The sequence below is a fragment of the Trichosurus vulpecula genome, chromosome 4 (genome assembly GCF_011100635.1).
Source record: "Trichosurus vulpecula isolate mTriVul1 chromosome 4, mTriVul1.pri, whole genome shotgun sequence".
NCBI lineage: Eukaryota > Metazoa > Chordata > Mammalia > Diprotodontia > Phalangeridae > Trichosurus > Trichosurus vulpecula.
The window spans coordinates 296,508,191-296,531,489 of record NC_050576.1 but is presented as its reverse complement, the minus strand read 5'-3'; the positions used below and the strand labels follow the sequence as shown (position 1 = coordinate 296,531,489).

General features: G+C 37.9%; 1 protein-coding gene across 2 annotated transcripts in view; it reads left to right on the top strand.

Moving 5' to 3' along the window:
* The window catches only part of PARD3B (par-3 family cell polarity regulator beta), a 1,291,066-nt gene that overhangs the window by 1,202,373 nt on the left and 65,394 nt on the right, over positions 1-23,299 (top strand). For both annotated transcript variants that reach the window (XM_036754801.1, XM_036754802.1), the window contains exon 22: positions 20,707-20,786. In XM_036754801.1, coding sequence (XP_036610696.1) covers positions 20,707-20,786 — 80 coding nt within the window. The remainder of the gene's footprint in view (positions 1-20,706; positions 20,787-23,299) is intronic.

Here is a 23,299-nt window from a genome sequence, read left to right as displayed (position 1 = left end):
CCCAGGGCAGGTATAACTAAGCTAAGTGATGACTTGTATACAAGAAGACAGTGTAAAACACACAGTCAAGAGTGTGTATTTATTAAATGTGAGCTCCTAGAGAACAGAAGCTGGCTTCCTTTTCTATTTGTATCACCAGGCTCTGCACTTATTGTAGTTCAGTCATGTCCAACTCTTTGTGACCCTGTATTATGGAATTTTCTTGGCAGAGATACTAGAGTGGTTTGCCATTTCCTTCTCCAGTGGATTAAGGCAAAGGTTAAGTGACTTGCCCAGGGTCAAACAGCTAGTCACTGTCTGAGGCTGGATTTGAACTCAAGTCTTCCTGACTCCAGGCCCAATGCTCTATCCACTGAGACATCTAGCTGCCAAAAAAAAATATTTTTTTTCATTTATTCATGTATGCATGACCAGAAAAGGAGGTGGACCAGCTATGTATTAAGAGTAAAGGATAATGGCGTGCTCCCTCCTATCTGTCTTCCATACTTCCTCCCACTGCATTCTCAGACCATCCTGGCTTCTGCTGCACCACCACCACTACCACACCACCTATTGGCAGGAATAGCTTCTCGGTGTTAGACCCTCCATGCAGCAAGTGTAACTTTTCTTTGGGCTTTGATGAGCTTAAAGAACAATTAGTGAAAAGGAACCAAATGACATCTAACATTTATTTTTTGGAACAACACCTGAAGGAAATCAGCCTTCTTGAGCCAAGCCAGCAGGGATGATTCTGAACCATCTGCACTTTGAGAAAGAAACTCTTCTGAAGCAAATGTGGAGGCCTTTTCAGGGCCAAAGGAAGAAGAAAGGAAAAGAGACTTAAAAGCTTACCTGGGACAGAATGAAGAGAGATCTCTGCATACCCTTCTTGTTCCTAGTCTAGATACTTGAGAACCAACACTATCCAGGAGCAATCCACCTGGTGGCAAGTCTAGCTTTTTGTTGTTGCTTTTTAGTCATGTCTGACTCTTCACAACCCCATTAGAGGTCTCCTTGGCAACAATACTGGAGTGATTTTCCATTTCCTTCTCCAACTCATTTTACAGATGAGGAAACTGAGGCAAACAGGGTTAAATGACTTGCCCAGGGTCACACAGCTTCTGAGTGTCTGAGAACAGATTTGAACTCAGAAAGATGAGTCTTCTTGATTGTAAACCTGGCACTTTATCCACTGTGCCACGTAGCTGCCCTAAGTCCAGACTAGTCCTTGATCAAATCTCACTTCTTCCCTTCCTCACCTCCATGTTTGTAAACTGCACAGCTTGCACCAGACTGTACATCTCTTAAAATCTCTTTCATTAAAAAAGCATTGTATTCAGTGGTGGGATTCAGCCAGTTCTCACAGGTTTGGTAGAACCGGTACCTAATTTTAGGTTTGGTTTCACGAACCCATTATTAGTGGGGGCAGGGCCTATGCCCCCCACATCAGCGGCGGGGATGGCACCTCAGCTCAGTTCCATGGAGAACCGGTTGTTAATTCATTTGAATCCCACCACTGAGTGTATTATATACCACATCCTTTAAAAAACAAAACATAAAGCAATATCCCCATTTGTCCAGATCTGCATGACATGGGTACATGGGCATTCTCTACAGTAGATTGCTGAGGGAATGATTTGTGAAGTTTAGTGACATATTTCTAAGGACTAAAAACTTAGTTCTAAATGTGTTAATTTTTTTTGTTTTTTGGATTTGAGTTTTGTTTTGTTTTTGGTTTATTTTTTTGTTGTCATTTTTGGTATTGAGATAGTTTTTAAACTCCATTCTCAATCAACATTGCTGATCAGTGTAATGAAGGCCCAGGTATCCTGTGTAAACAATCTGAAGGGACAGCTCTTCTCAGGTCCCTGAAATGGGTACAGCTGACTTTATCTAAGACCATCTCTTTGATGTTAATCTAATTTATCCTGTGATTGGCTTACACTGCAAGCATCTATACTTTGCCAGGCCCTACAGACCAGTAAAGAGTCCTGGGCTTCATATACCTTGCTGACTGGAAAGGAAGATAGGAAACACCCATTTATTAGTTGCCTACTGTATGCCAGGCTCTGTCCTAAGCCCATTAGAAATATCATCCCATTTGATTCTCACCACAACCCTAGGAAATAGGTGCTATTATTATCCCCATTTACAGTTGAGAAAACTGAGACAGGTTAAATGACTTGCCCAAGGTCACACAGCTGTGTCTATGTCATATTTGAATTCAGGCCTTTCTTGACTCCAGGCCCAGCACTCTATCCACTGTGCTGCCCAGCTGCCACTAGGGAGAGAAATAATCCAGTCTGTCTGTAGGGGTTTTTAATGCAGAAATTAAACCAGGTGTTAAATTGGTAGGTTGACAAGCTGAGCCTGAGAGAGAGGAAGGAGCTGAATATCCAATTAAATTTAACTGGATTCAAAAACAATAGGGCAAGGGGAATGAATTACACAGAAAGTGAGGACTCATCAAGGAATGCATCCTGTTGGGGCATTTTCCTTACCAAATGACTCAGTGCTGTGGAAACGATCATTCTAATTCTTGACTAGGAAATGAAAATCTCATATTTAAAATGTGTTTTAATTTCATGAATCTGGTCTGCTTAAAATAAACAAACAATATAGAAGTTTTGAAGAAAAAAAAGAAAAAAGTGAGAGATGAATAACCCAAGTGTGACTCTGGTATTCACAAGATATTACAAACCAGAAAAAGGCTTCCAGGCTGTTGTATTGATCTTCTGTGGAGGATTTATAGAAAACTATACATAAGAGCTTCACAAAATGAGAAGGTATGGCAGGATGGGTTGTACCAGGTTGTCTACTTGGTAAAAGGGGTACTGACAAATCCATTGAATTATCAAAGTGCTTTTCTAGCTATGTAAAGATCTCTGACTAAATAAATGGCAACCGCTTATATGCACGATTCCTGTCCTTGCCTGATTTCCCACCCCACTCCCCAACACCTACTCTATATCTGCTCCTCGTCTCAAACCCATGTAGGTTCCTTTCTCAGATCTCAGCCCATGGATTCATGAATGCTCCATAACAGTCTAGTCTAAGCCAGATGGGAGTGAGGTGAAGTGCCTTCAAAGTCCTCTTAGGTAAAGAATGAGGCTTTGATGCTGCTGTTCACTGTTTCAAAGGAGCTTAGGTAGCAGGGGCGGGGAGAAAACTCTCAGTAGGGGTCTACTGGCAACCAAACTTTCTTCTTTTTTGTATCAGCCATTAGCATCTAAGAGAAGTCCCAGATAGCTTTCCTAGAAGCCCAGTTCAGAATGAGTTCAGCGTCTTCTTCACTAGCATATAACTACTTTTGTTCTTTCCTCTATGACATGCAGTTCTTTGCTGATATAAGAACAATTTCTGCCACTCCATATGTATTTGCATAATTTTATATGCTGAGCAGAGTTCTTGGTTTTATAGCAGTATAATAATTTTTTAAAAAGTGAAAATTGACAGGCTTTTGGTATTATTTGCAGCTGGTCTATCACTTCCTCTTATTAAAAGCCTCAGCTTAAAGTACTATGCAATTATCTTCTTTGACAGGACCACAGCTTATGTCTTACATCCGCTCATCATTTTCTTCTTCAGGTTTTTTTTTTAACACACTTTCCCCTCCTTAGATAAATTACTGAACATAATCCTTTTATATTATTGAGTGTGTTCCCTGCTCTATACAAACTCAGAGTCTTCTATCCTACTGAAATCAAAGCAGTGTGATCTAGCTGATAGAATAGTCACAGTACATGGTGCCATCAGTCCTTTGAGTAGTGATTGGGGATTGACTGTGGTAAAATAAAGGAGAGTGTCACCCCAGGGCTACAAAGGTAGTCTCTACATCCCTCTCTCAACTTATGCCCTCCTTTCTGTCTGGTGTCATTAATTTGATTAAAAGGTGAATAGAAGCCATGGTGGTTTTGCAGAACGTAGAATTACTGCAGAAACTTCCTCTATTAATGGAAATTATGAGAGGAAGAAAATGGTACTTGAAGATCAAGAATGACATTAATTTTGTGAAAAGCAATCTTATCTGGCAGATGGCAAGTGCTATTTTACTCCCAAACAATCTTCTGTGGGTTTGTGTCCAGTGAGTGTTAGAAATCTAAGAGCATTTTATTTTGGCGACGTTTCCACAGCACTTGGACATTTAGCATCTAGATAAAAGATAAGTTGGAAGCAAATTATGTTGGTGAAATTGAAGAATGTAGTAATGACTTCAGTGCGGATGAATCAATGGCCAATTAAATGATTATATCAAATCCAACCCTTTAAATTCTGACTTAAAATAATCAAATTTCTAGGATTTTGAAAGTAAGTGCTATATAAAATTAGGCTCTGCAGTAAGCTTTCTATGACCCACACTGGTGGAAGAATACAGAATTTTGATTAATCAAATATTCCAGTATTTCTGCAACCTTTGATTTTGTCAGAGTTGAGCATTCTTCTGCAGAAGCAGATCACAACTTCTCTAGCAATTAATAGATGGTCTTTAAGAGTTTCTATGGCTAAATTTCACCATAGTATGGCCAACCTAGACTTGATCTTTCTTGACTATCTAGATAGCCTCCCTAGCTACCCTATACCTTTACTCATTCCTGTTGGCTCATTGGTCAAGGTGGGGGAGTTGAAATAATCCTTGCTCCCCATTGCTACTTCCAAGTTCTCTCCCTGCCTCCATCACTCAGTAACACTTCCTTCTTTGAGATCTATGCAATTCATATGTACCACTCAGTGAAAATCCTGGTAGCTGTTGTATATAGACCTGAGATTCCTCCCCTTCCTTCCTCAACAAATTCAGTACCTGCTCACTGTTTTTCTCTCCTGCCTTCCTACTAGGGGAATTACATACATATCATCTCTCCCTCAAACGCTCTAACCATTCAGTTCTTTAACCTGCTCATTCCCCATGACCCACTCCTCCACCCAACCTCAGCCACACACAGAGATGATCATATTCTTGATATTGGCATCACCCACAAATGCGCCACCACTGCCATGTTGAAGAGTTCCAAAATCCCCTTATCAGACCACACTCTATTGGCTTTCCACCTCTCCCTCTGCCTTCTTTTACTAACCCCTACTCTTCATCCACACTCGGACCTTCAATCCATCTTCACCTCAGTTCTCTCACAGGCTATCTCCCCTGTACCAGTTGTTCTCTCCTCCTTTCCCTGTCTTGACCTGCCCTGAGTAAACCAGTTCAACTCTACACTGTCCTCTTATCTTGAGTGCCTGGCTCCTTATCATATTACCAGCTGTACCCTGCCAAGTCTTATCCTCATATGACTCCAATTACCTGCTTCATGTGGCTGAATCTAGGCAGAGAGAATCACACAACCATTCTGACTGAGTCCACTACAAATTTTAGGTTATGTGACTTCAACTGGCCCCTCACTACTGGTCAGCAACCCTTTTACTCCTCCTTTATCAATTCGCTATCCCACTCTCCACACCAGTTCTTCTAAACCTTTCAGTCCCTCCTCAAACCGCCTCCCCTCTCCCCATCCTCTCAGCTGGGAATCTTGCCTCTTATTTTACAGAAACAATTGAGACAATTCACCATGAGCTCCCTCTTCTCCCCTCTTCCTTATATCATATCACTCAGATGCTTTCTGACGCTCTCTTTTACCTGGTTTCAAAAGAAGAGGTGGCCATATTCCTTCCCAAGGCCTCCCTCCACCTGCAAAAGGTTTCCCATTCTATCCCCTCTCCTCCAACAGATTGCTCCATCCGTCATCCTCACTTTCTCACTTACCTTCAATCTTTTCCTGTCTACTGGCTCTTTCCCTATTGCCTGCAAACAAGCCCATGTCTCCCCATCCTCAAAAAACTTTCACTTGGTCCTTCCATTCCTACTATCTTCCCATATCTCATCTTCCCTTTGTGTCTAAACTCCTTCAAAAGACCATCTTTTCTCCTGTCATTCACTTTGCCTACAGTCTGGCTTCTCACCTCATCATTCCACCGAAACTGCTCTCTCCAAAGTTATCAATCATTCTTAATTGCCAAATCCAATAACCTTTTCTTAGTCTTCATTCTTCTTGATTCTCTGTAGCTTTTGCCACTGTTGATCCCTCTCCTCCCCCTGATTTTCTCTTCTGTCTAGGTTTTCAGAACACCTCTCTCTCATGGTTCTCCTCCTACTGATCAATTCACTCTCCAGTCTCCTTGGTGGATCATGCCATCTAATCATAGATGTCCCACAGGATTTTATCCTGGAACCTCTTCTCTTCTTCCTACATACTAATTCACTTGGTGACCTCATCAGCTCCCATGAGTTAAATTACCACATCTATACTGATGAATCTCAAATCTATTTATCCTACCCTAACCTCTCTGCTGACCTCCAATCTCCCGTCTCCAATTGCCTTTCAAACATCTCAAACTGAATGTTTAATAGATATTTTAAATTCAGCATGAAAACTGAACTTGTTTACCCCCTAAACCTACACACACACACACACACACACACACACACTTTTTCTATTACTATAAAGAGTAACACTAGTCTCCAACTCCATCAGGCTTGCAACTTAGGTGTGTATTCCTCAATTCCTCACTGTATCACACCCTTCCCCCCTCCCTACCACATCCAGTCTGTTGTCAAAGCCTGTCGATTTTACTTTTGCAGTATCTGTTGAATATACCCCCTTCTCTCTGAGACAGCTATGATCTGGTGTGCCCTCATCAACTCAAGCTTGGACAATTTCAATAGCCTGCTGGTAAGTCTGGCTGACTCACATCTCTAGCTACATGAAGCCACCCTGCATTCAGCTTTCCTAAAGTGTAGGTCTAACCATGTCACCCACACACATACATGCAATAAACTCTAGTGGCTCCCTATCACCTCCGGAAACAAATACAAAATCCTCTATTTAGCATTCAAAGCCCTCCATAATCTAGTCTCCCTGCCCCACACACTGTCCAATCTTCTTATGCCTTACTGGTGACCTTGCACAACCCTCTCTCACTTAAATCCAATTCACTTGCAAGTCATGGCATCACCTTCCTGATATCATAGTCCTCGTTGAGAATGAAGAACAAAAAACAACAATTTGTCCTGTATAGCTTGTTTGTATATATTTGTTTACTTGTTATTAGATTGTGAGCTTCTTGGGGGCACTGACTATCTTTTACCTTTTTTTGTATCCCCTATGTTTAGCTCAGTGCCTGACAAATAGTAGGTGCTTAATAAACATTTATTGACTGACTGGCTCTAGCCTTCACTAGGCAAGTCATAGGACCATAGGGTTAGATCTCTGCAAGATTTAACTTCAAACTACATACCTTAAAACATGCACACACAAATATGTGCACACACACACACACATACACACATATACACACACACACACACAAACACACACACCCCTTACAGCCTAAGCTTGGCATTAATTTTTTTTAATACATTCTCTTTTTCTAAGTCATTCTTACCATGCCTTTTAATATATCATCATAGTGGCATGCTTCTCATGTTGAGGGTCTGGTAGGTTTGCCCTATAAGAATGAATGACAAATTGCAAGTGACTGTTGCTCCTGATGCAGGATCCTTTAGCTTGCTGATTCATCTTGTTTAGTTAAATTGCAGTGCCTGGAAGATGAATAGAAGGAAAGCAAAATGCTGATGAGCAGCTATATCATGTAGGCATTGAACTTTACAAAGAATTCTTTCACTTTAACATTAGATGCCCCTAAGAACTTCTGGTCTAACATCCTCAGTTTTACAAGTGAATAAAAAGACCAACAGGGGTTAAGTGACTTGTCCAAGATGGCACAGGTAGTTAAAGGGAGATCCAAGATTCAAACTGAGATTCTCTGACACCAAATTCATCATTCCTTCTACTGTTCTATGTTCCTAATGTGCCTTCTAACTGTGACACTCCATGATTTGATTTCCATTTTTTTTTGTAATTCAGCACCTATCAAAAAGGTTGCTCCTCTCCCAATTTTTTTCCAACCAGAGATGTTTCCTACTATGTAAGCAATTACATAATAAATGTTCCTTATATGGTGGATGTTTCTAACAACTTATTTGTAATACAAATCAATTAGGCAGCTAGGTAGTGTGGAAAGAATGTTAGATTTGGAATCAGGAAGTCCTTAGTTCAAATTAGGCTCTAGACATTTACTAGCTATGTGACCCTGGAACTCATCTATAAAGTAGGGATAGTAGCACTTACCTCCCAGGAGTGTTGCATGAGATAATATATGTAAGGCATTTTGTATACCCTAAAATGATATGTAAATGCTCACTATTAATGTTTACATCTGAGTTGGCATTTTTTAAAAAATAAAACTCTATATCAACTTTCTTTGGAAGGAAATAAAAAGATCAGAAGTATGTGAACATTTATAATTACAGATTTATTAGGTCTCATAAAACAGACTTTTGTCCCATTGATAGTTGAAAGTATTGATATAGAATATAATCCTATTTCTTAAGATCTTCCTTGAAAATATGATTCTTTATTAAAATAACATAAATATTTAACTAATCTCTACCTTTATTTTATAAACAAATCAAAATATACTATAGAGCAAGATTTAAAGAAATATAAATATCTATGTACATTAAATGTTTTCTCTTTTTCACTGGATTTAAATAGTTAATAGCTCTTGTTTAATATAATTTGGGGTTTAATTCTCAACTCTAAGAGCTCACCCGAATTCTCTTCCTAGAGTCAGAAGCCTTCCTGGACTTCATTACAGCAGTCCTTCTTCTGAATTTCAAATCCATGCCATGAAAGCTTGATACTTTGACCTTCCTCCTACCCCCATCTCTCCCCTGCTTTAGATACCAAATCCATCAATTATCTACTTATTCTAATTGCCCTAGATAGGATTTAATCCATGCCCAAATTCTGCTAATCCAGTCTCTCAAAGGGGAAATTAAGCTTCCTTCACTCTGTGGTTTGGCTATATCAAATCCCTGTGTCTTGTCTCTGTCAATGGCCAAGCAAATAGAGAAGGCTAAAGGTAACTGAGTTTTTATCATACTTGGTGATGGTCTTCCTCCAATCAGGCTGAGGTTCCCATGACAACCAACTTGTATCTCAGTCACTCATTCCTCTCAACTTCCTCTCTTGCTTAATTAAAGTATAATCTGCATAGAAAGGGGATTTCATTAGTTCTGTAGGCTTCAGCATTTTATATGTTTTTTACACAAAAGATTTCTTTTTTAAAGTGGGTTCTAAACTCTTGAAATAATCATTTAAAAGTCATATACTAGTTCCCTCACATTGGGGGAAATTTTTTATTTACAAATTCATTTTCATTTGATTACATACATATTTGGGTTGGGGGTGGGGGAAGAGGCATACATTTTTGTATAATTTCACTGTTAAATATTTGGGAGTAGAATTAGTGTTTGATTTAGTGGTCATAATGTGTCAGGCCTGTGGTGCCTCACACCTCTATCCTCATCCTGAAGTCTTGGGAAACAGCGAGACTAGCGACAAGGAAAGAGGGGCCACCCCAACTAACTGGACCTTTTGCCCTGAGAACTTACTACCCCATACCAAAGCAGAACACCTACATTGTAAACTGAGGCCCCAGTTTGGTCAAGGGCTGCTGCTCTCTTCTCAGACATGGACAGTAAAGACTACTGACTGACTAGGGTTGTTTTCATTCAGGGGAACGCAAGCCACTGTGGAAACCCTGGTCTTTTAAGAGATATTTCGGTCCAAGGGTAGAGCTGTTTAAGTAGCCCTGGACTGAGAAAAGTCTTCATTCTTCAGAGCTTTGCTCAGAGGAACTGCTCTTCCTGGACAACCTCTGTGCACCAACCATTCTTACTAAAGCTTTTCCTGCTAGCTTGTCAAGCTACTCACCTTGAATCCCCAAATAAACTCTTAAGTCATCTCTTTGGGATGTGACCCAGCAAGCCCCCATCAAAATGCTCTGTGCTCTATGAGCAAAGCAGAATTGTAGTATGTCAAAAGAAACATGAGATGCACAAATTGGGAGACATTTCCCTCCCCGATGGTCATATGGAATATTTGTGCCTGACCTGTGGTAGAGCCTTCCAAGCTCATATTAGTCTAATTAGCCAAAACCAGACACACTGTACACCCACCTTGATGTAGTGATGTCACTGTGGTCCTCTTTGATTACAAAGACAATAACCAACCCAGCTCTAGTCTTGCTCTTTAAGTTATGACACACCTTTCATGACTATGCCCTGACAGCCACTGTAAACCATATCATATCATACGCCTAACAATATCTGTCCTGATCCATGGCAGGACCTTGCACAACTGACTTTGTGCCTTGGACAGAAATTTAACTAGGAATTTATATGTCTCAAACAAGCTTAAATCAATCTCTCTCTCTCTCTCTCTCTCTCTCTCTCTCTCTCTCTCCCCCCCCCCCTTTCTCCCTCTCTCCTCTCTCTCTCTCTCTCTCTCTCTCTCTCTCTCTCTCTCTCTCTCTTTCTCCTCTCTCTCTCTCTTCTCTTCTTCTCCTCTTCTGTCTAGTCTTCTGCCTCTGTGTGTATCTTTCCCTGCCAATCTCTGTCTCTCTTCTCTTTTTTCTTCCTCTCTCTGTTTGTCTATTTCTCCTCCCCTCTCCTGTCCTCTTCTCCCCTCTTCTGCCTTCCTATCTCTCCTGTACTCTCCTCTCCTTTCTCTCTCTCTCTCTCTCTCTCTCTCTCTCTCTCTCTCTCTCTCTCTCTTTCTGTTCTCTGTGTGCCTTTGACTCTATATATTATGAGATACTAGGAAATCTTTTCATTACCAAAGTGAAATGTTTTTTAGAAAATGAATAGTGTCATTGAATTACATAGCACATATTGGGTATGTGTGGATATATACTAGTGAGTATTTGCTGGAGGCTTCCACGTTCATGGCACGGTGACCAGTTCTGTAACCAAAGAACTCCTTTGCTGCTCTGAGCATGATCGAATGTAAAGTTCCCATGGCGTGCAAGTGCTGTAGTAGGAACCACAAAATATTCAACTAATATTGTGATTGTTTTTGTTTTTAGTAACACTGAAACCTCCACATAGCTTGGTTAGATATTCCTTTCATATGGGATTCTCTTAAAAGCTACTGTATAAAGTTGTTGTTTCAATCTGCAGTAATACTAAGCTTGTACGCAATGGAGGCCTTGGTTACAACTCTTCAGAATTTAGAATTTTAAGTCTCAGAAATAAGGTGAAATTCTCCAAAGTCAGTTGTTATTTGCCCCAAAAATTTAAGAGGGAGAAAAAATTATTCAAGTGAATAGCAACACCTCTAAAAAAGTGCTTATGAAATCTAATTTGCAATACCAGTGAAAACTGAAAACTGATTTCTTAATTATTCAGTCCTATCTTTGTACTTTGCAAACCAGGAAAAGATGAAAATTTTTACACATTATCAGTCACTCAGTCAGTTGCAAAGTCACGCTAAAAGCTATTTGTTATTCATAACTGAGAAGGTGGGACTAACTAGTTCTTAATCAAATTGACTCATATATTTAAAAATGGATTCTACAGATTCTAAAATGTTTGAATTTTTATTTTTTTTTTAAATTTAGTCCCAGATTATTGATCTTGGAATCATTAAGACCTGAGTTTGAATTCTGCCAGAGGTAATTGCCATGTGATCCTGGGTGAGCCATTTAACCTCTCTGAGGCTCACCTTCCTCACCAATGAAACAGACCTAATAATAGCACCTACCCTACAAGGCTCAAATGTGAAGCTCAAATGAGATCATGTGTATAAAGCAGTTTGAAAACCTTAATGCACTCTCTAAGTGTAAGCTAGCATTCTTATTACTGTTAAATATCATAGGGGGCTTATTGGTGAGTGTGTCTTGTAGGGCTTATCAGCTGATAGAAATTCATTTCTGTGAACTCATTAAAAATGCACAGCATTAAAATAATAGTTATATGCATCACTTAAAGTATCTCGTAGAACTAGAGATTTTTGTGGGTCCCCTTTTTTATTCTTTTAGTAGCGTAGTCCATGATCGATATTGTTCCAGAGTAAAATAAATGAAAACAGCAGAGGAATAAGTGATTAAAAACTACATTCAAGAAGAATAGTAGATTCCCAACCAAATTGAATAAGCAGTGATTACCAATAGCCAATGTATAATGTAATTAACCCCAGCCCCGCCCCTAAGCCATTGCTTACTCTGCTTCTAAAAGATATATGACAAATTAACCTCTTGCAGATTTAAGGGACCAGTTTTTGCAGGAACTTTCCTTTATATCAAATCTGTGTTGTCTTCTTTCAAGGGTGATTTTACATCTCAGGCAGTGCAACAACATCTTTATTTGGAGGTAGACAGATGGGGAAAGGAAACGGGGCTGGCTCTTTAATTAAAGACATAGAGCCAGAGTTTGCTTTCCAGGCTTATTGGACAGTATTAATGACAGGAGGAGCTGAGACTCATCTGATAGATGGAGCCAAATTTGTATCCACAATCAGTTTCTATGGTAACTGTATCTTAGGCCACAGACACAAACAGAGCTGGGCAGGAGATGACTGATTTTATTTACTTTTTTTTAAGAGACCACAAAATAGATATTTTAGATTATTGAGAGGCTAATGTGTTCATGGATGTTGATTACGTAAGTTTTACCTCATAAGGACCCAGTAAATACTTAATATTTTCACATAGTTACAGGTAACTTTGTTGCTATTCATAGTAAGTATTAAGTAATTACTGTGTAACCTCTACAAAGGTTTAGAAGAGGTAATATCCAGAGACAATTAATTATAGATTACATTAATAAATATTCAGTTACTACAAGTCATGAAGCTAGCAAGCATTTCATGTGAAAGCTTAAACTCCTTACAAAGTAAATTTATTCAGTGAGAATGAGCATTAGGGTATAAAGGGTCAGCCTTAGAATCAGAAAGACACTTGGGTTCAAATCCTATCTTTTATACATACTAGCTGTGTGACAATAACCAAATCACTTGATACTGGTGACTTCAGTAAGTCCTAAGTTGGTGAGTTACTAATTTGTATAAATGGAACAAGCTTCCACATCAAAAACTTTCTAAGGTGGTGAAAATACAGGTTCAGACCACACACACACACACACACACACACACACACACACACACACAAAACACACACACACACACACAAGTAAACTAGTTAATCAGTTGAACTTTCTTCATTTGCTATTTTTAAAAATTAGCAGATGTGGCAAGCTTGTCTATCACTGGAATACCCAGTCATTTAGAGATTACTGAGCAGCTGAAATAAAATGAGGAAAAATCAGAACAGCACAAATAACTATGAATCTCTGTGAGTTCTCTGTTTCTATACATGCCATATTTATAACTACGTGTATTCACACATATGCATCACATTCCTGATGAGAATGAACTGAGCAGTCTAATTAGATCAATTTCTCCTTTGAAAAAGTGTTATCATTTTTCTCACAGAGCCGTAAGTAAAGCACAGTGACTGGGATATGTCCCAGGACACTGAAAGTTATAGGACACAAAAATTAGATGCATATACTTCTTCAACATTGAAGTAACTGAGCTTAGCACATAGCCAGTTTATCGTACTCATCTGTGAGCCCCTGTAGTAACTGACTTCTCCCTCCAGCTCAAATAAATTTGTCTCAGTTATGTCTTTATATATATATTTTGTTTTTTCCCAAATTACATATAAAAATAATTTTAACATTCTTTTTTATTTTAAGTTCTGAGTTCCAAATTCTATCTCTCCCTCCCTGCATGCCCCTCTCCCTGAAATGATAAGCAATCTGATATAGGTTATATATGTACAGTCATATAAAACTTATTTCCATTAGTCATTTTGTGGAATAAACCTCAAAAGGAAGGAAGGAAAAAAGAAAAAAAAGGAAGGAAGAAAGAGAAAGAAAAGAAGGAAGAAAGAAAGCTTCAGTATGTATTCAGATGCCATCAGTTCTTTCTCTATAGGAGGATAGCATTTTTCATTATGAGTCTTTTGGGATTGTCACTGTATTGCTGAGAATAGCTTAATCATTCATAGGTTTTCATTGTACAGTACTGCTGTTCTCCTGGTTCTGCTCACTTCATTCTGTGTCACAGTTGATAATCATACAATATTGCTGTTACTCTGTACAATGTTTTCCTGTTTCTGCTCATTTCATTTTGCATCAGTTCATGTGGGTCTTTCCAGGTTTTTCTGAGAGCATCCTACTTGTCATGTTTTATAGCACAATAATATTCCGTCACAATCATATACCATAGCTTGTTCAACCATTCCCCAACTAATGGGCATACCCTCAATTTCTAATGCTTAGCTACTGCAAAAAGAACTGTTATAAATATTTTTGTACAAATGGGTCCTTTTCCCTTTAAAAAAATCTCTTTGGGATACAGACTTAGTAGTGGTATTGCTGGATCAAAGGTTATGCACAGTTTTTTTTAACTCTTTGGGCATAGTTTCAAATTGTTCTGCAGAGTGGTTGGATCAGTTCACAGCTCTACTAACAGTACCCAGTTTTTCCACATCTCCTCTAACATTTATTTTCCTTTTCTGTCATATTAGGAAGTCTGATAGGTATAAGATGGTAGCTCAGAATTGTTTTAATTTCATTTCTCTAATCAATAGTGATTTAGAGCATTTTTTCATCTGACTATAGATGGCTTTGATTTCTTTGTCTGAAACTTCCTGTTCATATCCTTTGACCATTTGTTGATTGGGGAATGACTTGAATTCTTATAAATTTGACTCAGTTCTCTATGTATTTGAGAAATGAGGCCTTTAATATAGATACTTGCTATAATTTTTTCCAGCTTTCTGCTTTCTTTCTCATTTTGGTTGCATTGGTTTTGTTTGTACAAAACCTTTTTAATTTAATATGATCAAAATTGTCCATTTTACATTTCATAATGTTCTCTATATCTTGTTTGGTTCAATTATTTCTTGAATTATTTTCCCATCATGAATTATAGAGTTCATTTGTGTATGTGAACTGAGCTGTTCACTCCAGGTGCCCGAATGGCCAATTATGGTTCTGTGTACCCTTATTGTAGAAGGTCTTCATACTGAAATGTGCTCCAAGATGAGCTGATTATTTTCTGAAAGTCTTTAACCCTATTTAAATAAGTTCCTTCCTAAAATTCTTCCAGTTCAGTTTGGTTAGGGCAAGGTATTTTCAGAAGAAGCTGTTTCCACAGCAGGTGTGTGGATTGCTGCTTTGCAGGGGCAGGCTACCAATACTAAATGAAATACACTTTTTCCAAAATAGCCTCTAAAATGTTATGCCGTGGATTTTAATCTTATGATGTATCTGGCAGCACAGGACTCATTTTTTGTAATGGATCTGAGCAAGACATATTTGTAAATGAGGATGTTATGTACAGGTGAATAAGCCTTATTGCAACTCTCTGCACAGCCTTTCCATCACAGCAGCTTTTAAATCTCTTCAGCAAAATTGACGTATGGTGCATAAATTACAAGATTGGCAGAAATGTGTTCTAACCTGTAGAACGTGAAAAACATGTTAATTTTCAATTGTTTCCGCTTTTTTACAATCAGACATTTTCCAAAAACCCTGTGTGATTTATTCTTTTCTTTTTAATGAATTGTTAAAAATGTTTGAAAAGGCATTAAATCTTCCCCTCTACCATTAATCTAAAGATGGGGGAAATGGGGGGGGGGGTTAAATGGCCTCTTACTATATTGCTTTATAAAACTGCTGATTCTAGCAATGCCAAGATAGAAATACATACTAATGTAAGAAGCCCTGAATGCAAACAGCAAGCTCTTTACATTTATGGAGAAAAGACTAATAGCCTCATTTTAACAAGGCTCTTAACACCAGGCCTTTAGCATGCATTGAGTGAATGGAATTGGGAGGACTCCCGTGGACTAAAAGGTTCTTAATTCAACATTCATACCTAACATGGAGCCCTCCTGATAAACTCTCATATTCTAGCCAAGTAGGGTTGCCATGTGGAAAGCACACTGAGTCAAGCTTTTCAAGTTATTGTGAACATTTCACTTCTTAAGTCACATCACTGATGGAAAGATAAATATATTTGAAACCCAATTGTGTTCTCTAATATAACAATGTTATGGAAAAATTCTAGGATTTTGTTATGACTTAAGTCAAGATTGTTTCTCTCAACTATATATTTAAGGCACTACATTCAAGTCGGTTTTTTTTTTAAGAAAACATTTGGAGGCTAGCAAGTGAGATTAAGTGTTTCTTAAAATAATTCTACTTTCAATGGGTTAGAACTTCTGATTTTTTTGTGAGGAGAGAGGTTCCTCACAAATTCCTTACTACTTCCTTTGAGCAAACTTAACCCTAAGTTTTATTGGTAACAGCACGAAAAAAGAACCATGACTGCACACGTGTGCATGCCTCTTCTTTCTCCTACCCCCTCCTAAAGCAGCCTTCTCTCATTTGGCTCCATCTCCCCTTCTTCTTGTAACAGGTATCCTTTTGGCAACTGCCAGTCTCTAGTTCCCTACAATTTACTTAATAATTTCCTAGGTACAAAATGGAGTATTTGTGGGAAGACAGCAATTTACTTGAAAAAGACCTGGGAGTTTTAATGAACTCCAAGGTCAGTATCTGAGTGTGTTTTAGCAGCCAAAAAATTCCGATTTAATTTTAGGCTGGATTAAAAGAAACATGAGGTCTCCTATAGCCTCATAGGCCCAACCACATTTGGAGTAGTATTGTGTTCAGTTCTAGGAAGGGCGTGACAGCTATCTTCGGATGTTTGAAGGACTCCCATGTGGAAGAGGGCTTCAGCTTCTGCTTGATCTGAGAGGGTAGACAAATTTTCTAACAAAGAAAAGCGTTCAAAAATTATAGTGGGATGTCTTTGGAGGCAATGGGTTTTGTCTTACCGATGGACTTAAGCAAAGATATGATGACCATTTGTTGGCTATGTAAGGAGGGAAATGCTCAATTAGGTACTGGTTGGACTAGATGGTCTCTCAGATGTCTTCTGACTTGAAGAGTTGGTTTCATGTTATCTTCAACAACCTATAAGGCCACCACCCCAATTGGGATGTTAAAAATGAATGGAACTAAAGAAGAGAATCTATTTTCATCATCATCCTTAACATCTGTTGAGTTCCTATTGTAAATACAATTATAAGAGTTGTTTATTATATATACTTAAGAAACTTATAATATGTAAATGAGATATAGACTCATTAAGATATGACTTTAGTGAGTCTCTGATTTTGTTGGTATAGACACTCTATCGTTGTAGTTCATAAGCCCTGGACACCTTTTCATCCTATGTAGTTCTTGCATATTTACATTTTTCCATAAATCTTTACATTGGATCTATCTAAACTTCCCAATTCTTTTACTATCTAGAGTAGAAGTGTCCAGGGGCAAGGAGCCTTGAAAGTTCCATGAGTGGAGCCTTGAAAGTTCCATGAGTGTAGCCTTGGAACCAGATTAAAATGTAATTGGGAAATGTTCAACAAAATAAATGAAAATGTAATACATAATAATATATAATACATAATACAAGATAATGTTAATTTGTGGTTTTCTAAGTCAATATACATAGTTTAGGATCTATTTGACAATATTGCCATAGAGGGTATTAATATACCACTTCAGCTACCCATCTGTTCTCTCTCACTCCCATTATATGACTAACCAACCACCTTTCCTCTTTATGCAAATCTCCAAAATGCCTTTTGTGCAACTTTTCACATTCAAGTTATCATTGGTAACATATTAAAGCCTGTTTAAACTTTATAATACATTTGAAATATTGATATAAAAGTGATGCACTTTTGCAACAGTGAACAGTAGAGAAGCTTTGAAAGCACAGCACAGATTCTAAATGTGACCCACCCCAGTCTCTTCTTGCTACTTGCAGCTAAGTCTAGTTCATTGTCCTTCTTATCATGCCTTTTCAGGATCCAGACATTAATGGAAAATTCAGTAGCCTATTTGTCCATCTCTGTTATGGTCAATATACAATCAACCCTATGCAGGAAAAACTGTCTCAAATTTCTGTGGACTTAATAGAGAAGCTTATTATAGTCATCCTAAGCTCAATACAATTAGAACACTGACATCTGAAATATAAATCTAAATTAAGCATTTAGATTATCCATGAGGTAGATAGAGCATTGAATATAGAGTTCAGAGAGACACGAGTTCAAATCTTGACCCTGCTGTGTATTACTTATGTGACCTAGGGCAAATTACTTAATCTCTTTAATGTGATGGTTCTTGGAGTTAAATGAGATCATGTATATCAGGGCTGTCCAAAATGTCACCCCCCTATAAGCACAGAAATTTACACAAATGCTTTAGTAAACGAAGCCAAGCTACCACAGAGCTCTCACTAAAATGGCAAATCAAAATATATTGTCTGTTGTTTGAATAAAAACCTAAGGTTGGACAGCCCTGATGTATATAAAATGCTTTGTAAACCTTAAAATGCTATGTAAGGTATATGATGATGATGATGACAACGATGGTGATGATGATTTAGAGCTGGAAAGGGATAATCTATCCCAACCCCTAATTTTACAGAAGAAGAAATCGGATCCAGGAAAGGTTGATAACTAGTCCAAAGTCACACAAGTAATAAGTTGCAAAGCCAGGATTTGAGCCAAGAGCCAATGATTCTAAATCCAGTATTCTTTTCACAATGTCATGCTGGTTTTCATCATCAGTAAGGAATCCTATCTGAACCTTAGCTAGGGCAACTTCCATGATACAAGCAAATATTTAGGTCAATGTATGCTAAGAATTTAAATTATAAATAAATATAAATAACCTAAGTGGAAAGATGCATGGTGAGCATATATATATACCATAACATATGACACATATATACACATGTACAGCAATACAAACATACATACGTATATAGCAACACTCATTTCCTGGTAAATTTGAATATATAAGTATGTATATACACATGCATGAGAATACATCTACTTGAGTAATTGACAAACTATAAAATGCTACATAAATATGATGCTATTTTATGATTATTACTCTTCCTACAAGGCCCACCTCAATTTCTCTTCCATGAAGCGTATTAAAAGCTAATTATTCCTTTCTCCGAACTCCAACATTATTTATTATCTGTATCAACTCACTTACACCCTGATGCCTCAGTGTGATGTTGAATTAACCTTGGGTTCTCATAGGCTATGCCAGTAGAACATAAGCTCTGGCCTGGCCTGTCATGCTGCAAAGGCTTTTGAGGATATGAGGATACATATCTTTTATACAAGAATCAACAGAGCTTAGAGAAATTCATCACCAAATCTGATGAATTTTTTTGGCCAAAGCAACTCAGAAACACTATCTGCAAAGGGGTAGGGGAGTTGCATTTTATATCATTGAAGAGAAAACTCACAAGGAAGAAATCAGAGATCCTATAGTCAGAAAGACCCAAGTTCAAATCCTTCCTTTAAAACTTAAAAAGCTAAAAACAAAGATCAGGAATAGAATGTGTTTGGGAAAGCATATGTCTATATATGTGTGTATATATGTATATGTGTATGTATATATAGCTATAGAGAAATATATCTGCACTTAATTTCAGCCTTCGGGGGGGCGGAGAACAAAGTAAAAAAGTACACAACAGAGAACAAAAGAAAACTTGCAAGGAAGCAAAGAAAAGATGGACAGCTCTCAACACAACATGTAGTATTTGTCATACAGGCTTTCTTGAAAAGAAAATTTATTGTTACATATTTTGAATCCTCTCTTATGTTCTGCTATGTACAGGGCATGCTTTTTTTCTTTTTTTGCTTTGTATTTATTTTCCAATATTTAAGTTTATGATATGTTTTGTTTATTTTCTCTATTTTATATTTGAGTTCTGGTGTTTGAGTCTAAAATGAAATTTTAAAAAAACCTCACTAACTCTATGACCCTGGATAAGTCACCTAATGTCTCTCAGCCTTAGTATCCCCATCTATAAAATGGGAATGATAATGACACCTACTTTGCGGGATTATCATTAAGATTGAATGAGACAGTACTTGTAAAGAGATTTGCAGGCCTTAAAGCAAAATCTAAATGCTAGCTATGATTATTATATTATTTGTGAATGTTTACTCTCTTATCATCTTCTGATCTCACTTGAGGACAATAGCTGTCTTATACTCCTTTTGAATCTTCCATAGCACCCAGCACAATGCCAGGCACATAGTTAGGCCTTCAATAAATATGTCTTCATGATTTATGGGCTTAAGAGGAGAGGGAATTATTCAGTCAATCAACTGGTATTTACTATATGCTCAGCGTTGTGCTAGCAGGATTAAACATCTCTACCCTCCGAGCGCTTATGGTCTACTTGGCAATATAAGGCATGAAATGGCAACAAACAATACAGTGTAAAGAAATGGCGAAAAAATTAAATATAAGTAGTACAAGTTATAAGTGCCATAAAATTCAAAAGGCAGAAAATTCAGTAACAACCATAGCAGCCAATGAGGTTTTCCTGAAGGCAGCAGCCTTGTTACTTGGTTTCACTCCCATTTAGCCAAATAAGAGTTATTTGGAAAAAACAAGTTTTTAAATACTGGGTTCAATCCAGATAGGTTATGGGAAATGGGAGTTACTTGGATCCCAATTTTTACCTAGAAGAACTGAGTCTGTTGTTAGGTACCTTATGAGTTCATTGTCAATCCTTGTAACTATTCTGAGTCTCTGCTTTGCCATGGTTGATTTTGGCGTGCAGCAGCAGCACTGATTATAATTTCGAGATGCTTTGTCAGTAACCAGGGTCTATAATTGATCTTCATCTCTAATTACTTTTCTCTCCACAGGTGTCTGGAAAAAGTCCAGATGGGAGTTCACACAACCTCCGCTTTGAGGGGATGGAAAGACAATGTGCATCCTTACCCAGGTAGATCACTGAGGCATCTCCCTTTGCCAATTCACTCTCAACTGCAGCCTTTTGAGTAATCTGCATGAAACAGGCTCTTAAATGAGGGATTATGGTATAATTTCCTTCCATTGCCTTCTGCTGCAGCCTTGATGCCATCTTCACAACTGTGCTAACAATTGAAACACTTGTGGGGTTTTTTGCAAGAAGAAAGTAGTATGTCATTGCAGCTGAACATGTCAGCAAGAATATTGGATGCTGAACAGAAATTCTAAACCATTGCTATAAAAACGACACTAAGCATAGAGCATCAGGTCCAGAGACTATATCATAATAAATTCCCTGTCCAGAAAGTTGCCTATGAGTGTCTTGACCTTTGAGCTTAATGTTACTAGCAAAGGGTAAAATTTGACCCTTTGTCCCACTGGAGAGTAACACAAAACTGACTTGAATTATTCTGTGATCATATTCTCTGTGGCAGTACCAAATATTACTCCAAAGAGCACATGTTCTTAAAAGTCACACACACATGAACACAACCATGTGGGAAAAGTTTGCCTGGCAGCCCTATCATAACATGATCCACTTATGCCATAACTGGACACCCTTGAAAATGAGATCAAATTCTCAAAGGTTTTCCCTATTCTCTAATTGAAGATAATTCTAGTCTCATATTAGCAGGGAATGACCCAATAAGAACTTTCAAAGATTATACCCCAACTTCTGTCGTGTGTGAATTAGGAAGCTAGACTAAGAAACAAGGAAAAGCTAGTTGACAAATAAAACAATAGAAATATAAAGAAATATCTCACCTTTTAAAAGGAGTGAGGGCTCATTAAAAATGTTATTTCTCCAATCTGAGCAGCATCAGACTTGAACCAAGTCTTTGCCCAGAAATGTAGTTTCTTCTTTGACTCAGTGGAGAACAATGTGTTAGCCATAATTTTGCATATAATTTAAAAAATAAAATAAAATTCTCGATGCTAGAACAGGCCTGCTTTTCTAAGTTGCACTGTGGTCTTCAAAAGTGGAAAAATCCTAAAACTAGTTAATAATTGCTTTAAACAATGAATGGGTACACTGTCCGAAGCACAAATCAAAACAAATCAACAAATCTGGCTTCCTTGTATCTAAAAGTATTTCTATTTTCTCTCCATGTCATATGTATTCTCTTTCTCCCTCATTCCTTTCTCCTCTTCCTATTTCCCTAATCTGATGTTGTTATTTGGGTTTGGTTTGGTTTGGTTTGGTTTGATTTCTTATGGGGAACCAGCCTACTCTTTACCTTAGAGGTCTGCTGATTGTAGTAAAGGCAAGGAGAAAGTAGTGTTTTCATGAGAGACCTAGAAGTAGTCAAATGCTTTCGTGACCAACAAACATGGCCCTCACTCCCTAACTAGGGATGGAACAACATTCATCTACAGAGTTGTTTCAAATAGGAGCAAATGAAACCTGTAAAGAAATCTAATCAACAATTATTAGCCATAATGTCCCCTGAACATCCTAGAACAGTTTCTTTCACTTTATAAGCACTGAAATGATGAAATCATAGTTGAATATAAACAAGTCAGTTTTAGGATTAAACACTGGAGGAGGGAGTTTTCTGACAAAAGCATCACATTCACAGTATTCTGTGGGGCTGTATCTATCATCAGAATGTGTGAATTGACAAAAAAAATCCAGCAAAGTGGATGTGTCTGTAGCTGAATTGTTCAATTTCTAATGAAAATAATTTTGACAAAAAATGCATCCACACAATGGTAGCAATGATTAGATGCACGTGTGAGCAGACCTTCATTGCTACCTGGCAACCAGTAGTAGCCACGGTGGAGAGGAAACAGAATTTAGATAAACATATGAAAAAGAGTTCATTGAAATGGTTTCTTGTTTTTTTAATGAGGAAGATAAGACTAGATTAACTATATCAATTTCTAAAAAAGGAAATACAAAACAATCCCAGAGCACTTTCTCAAATCTGTAGATGATTGAGTATACAGAAAAGAGAATGCTGAGCGATAGGAGGATTTCCTAAGCACCTTAGCTAACTTGGATAGAAGCATACACGTTCTGTTTAAATACCCAGGACATTTTCCTTGCTTTGGGGATCCTTTTCTCCCCTCTATAGTTAACTGAGGCACAGTGTCTCCCTTTTTCAGAATTAAAGAATAGTACATCTCTGCTTGTCCTTTCTTCACAAAAGAAGGAAGGAGCTTTAAAATATTTATGAAGTTAAATTTTTAATTAAAAATTGTGATAATTCTGTCAGTTGAAAAGAAACGTCAGCCTTGGAAGAGTCTTAATGGGCAATGGGTTTATTTGGAGCCTCTTTTGTTAGTGTGAGTACCTTGTTAGCATTCAAAATATATGCCAGCATGTTGGTTTGTCCTTAAAATCTGAAGGCATAGAATCACAAGGAAAATACTTCCCAATGAATTCATTGCTGGGACCAAAATGGCGCCAGGAAACTCGATTGGGTTGGGGGAGGGAGGAGTTAGTATCTTTAAAATGGGTGCATGTAGCCTGTTGACACCTAC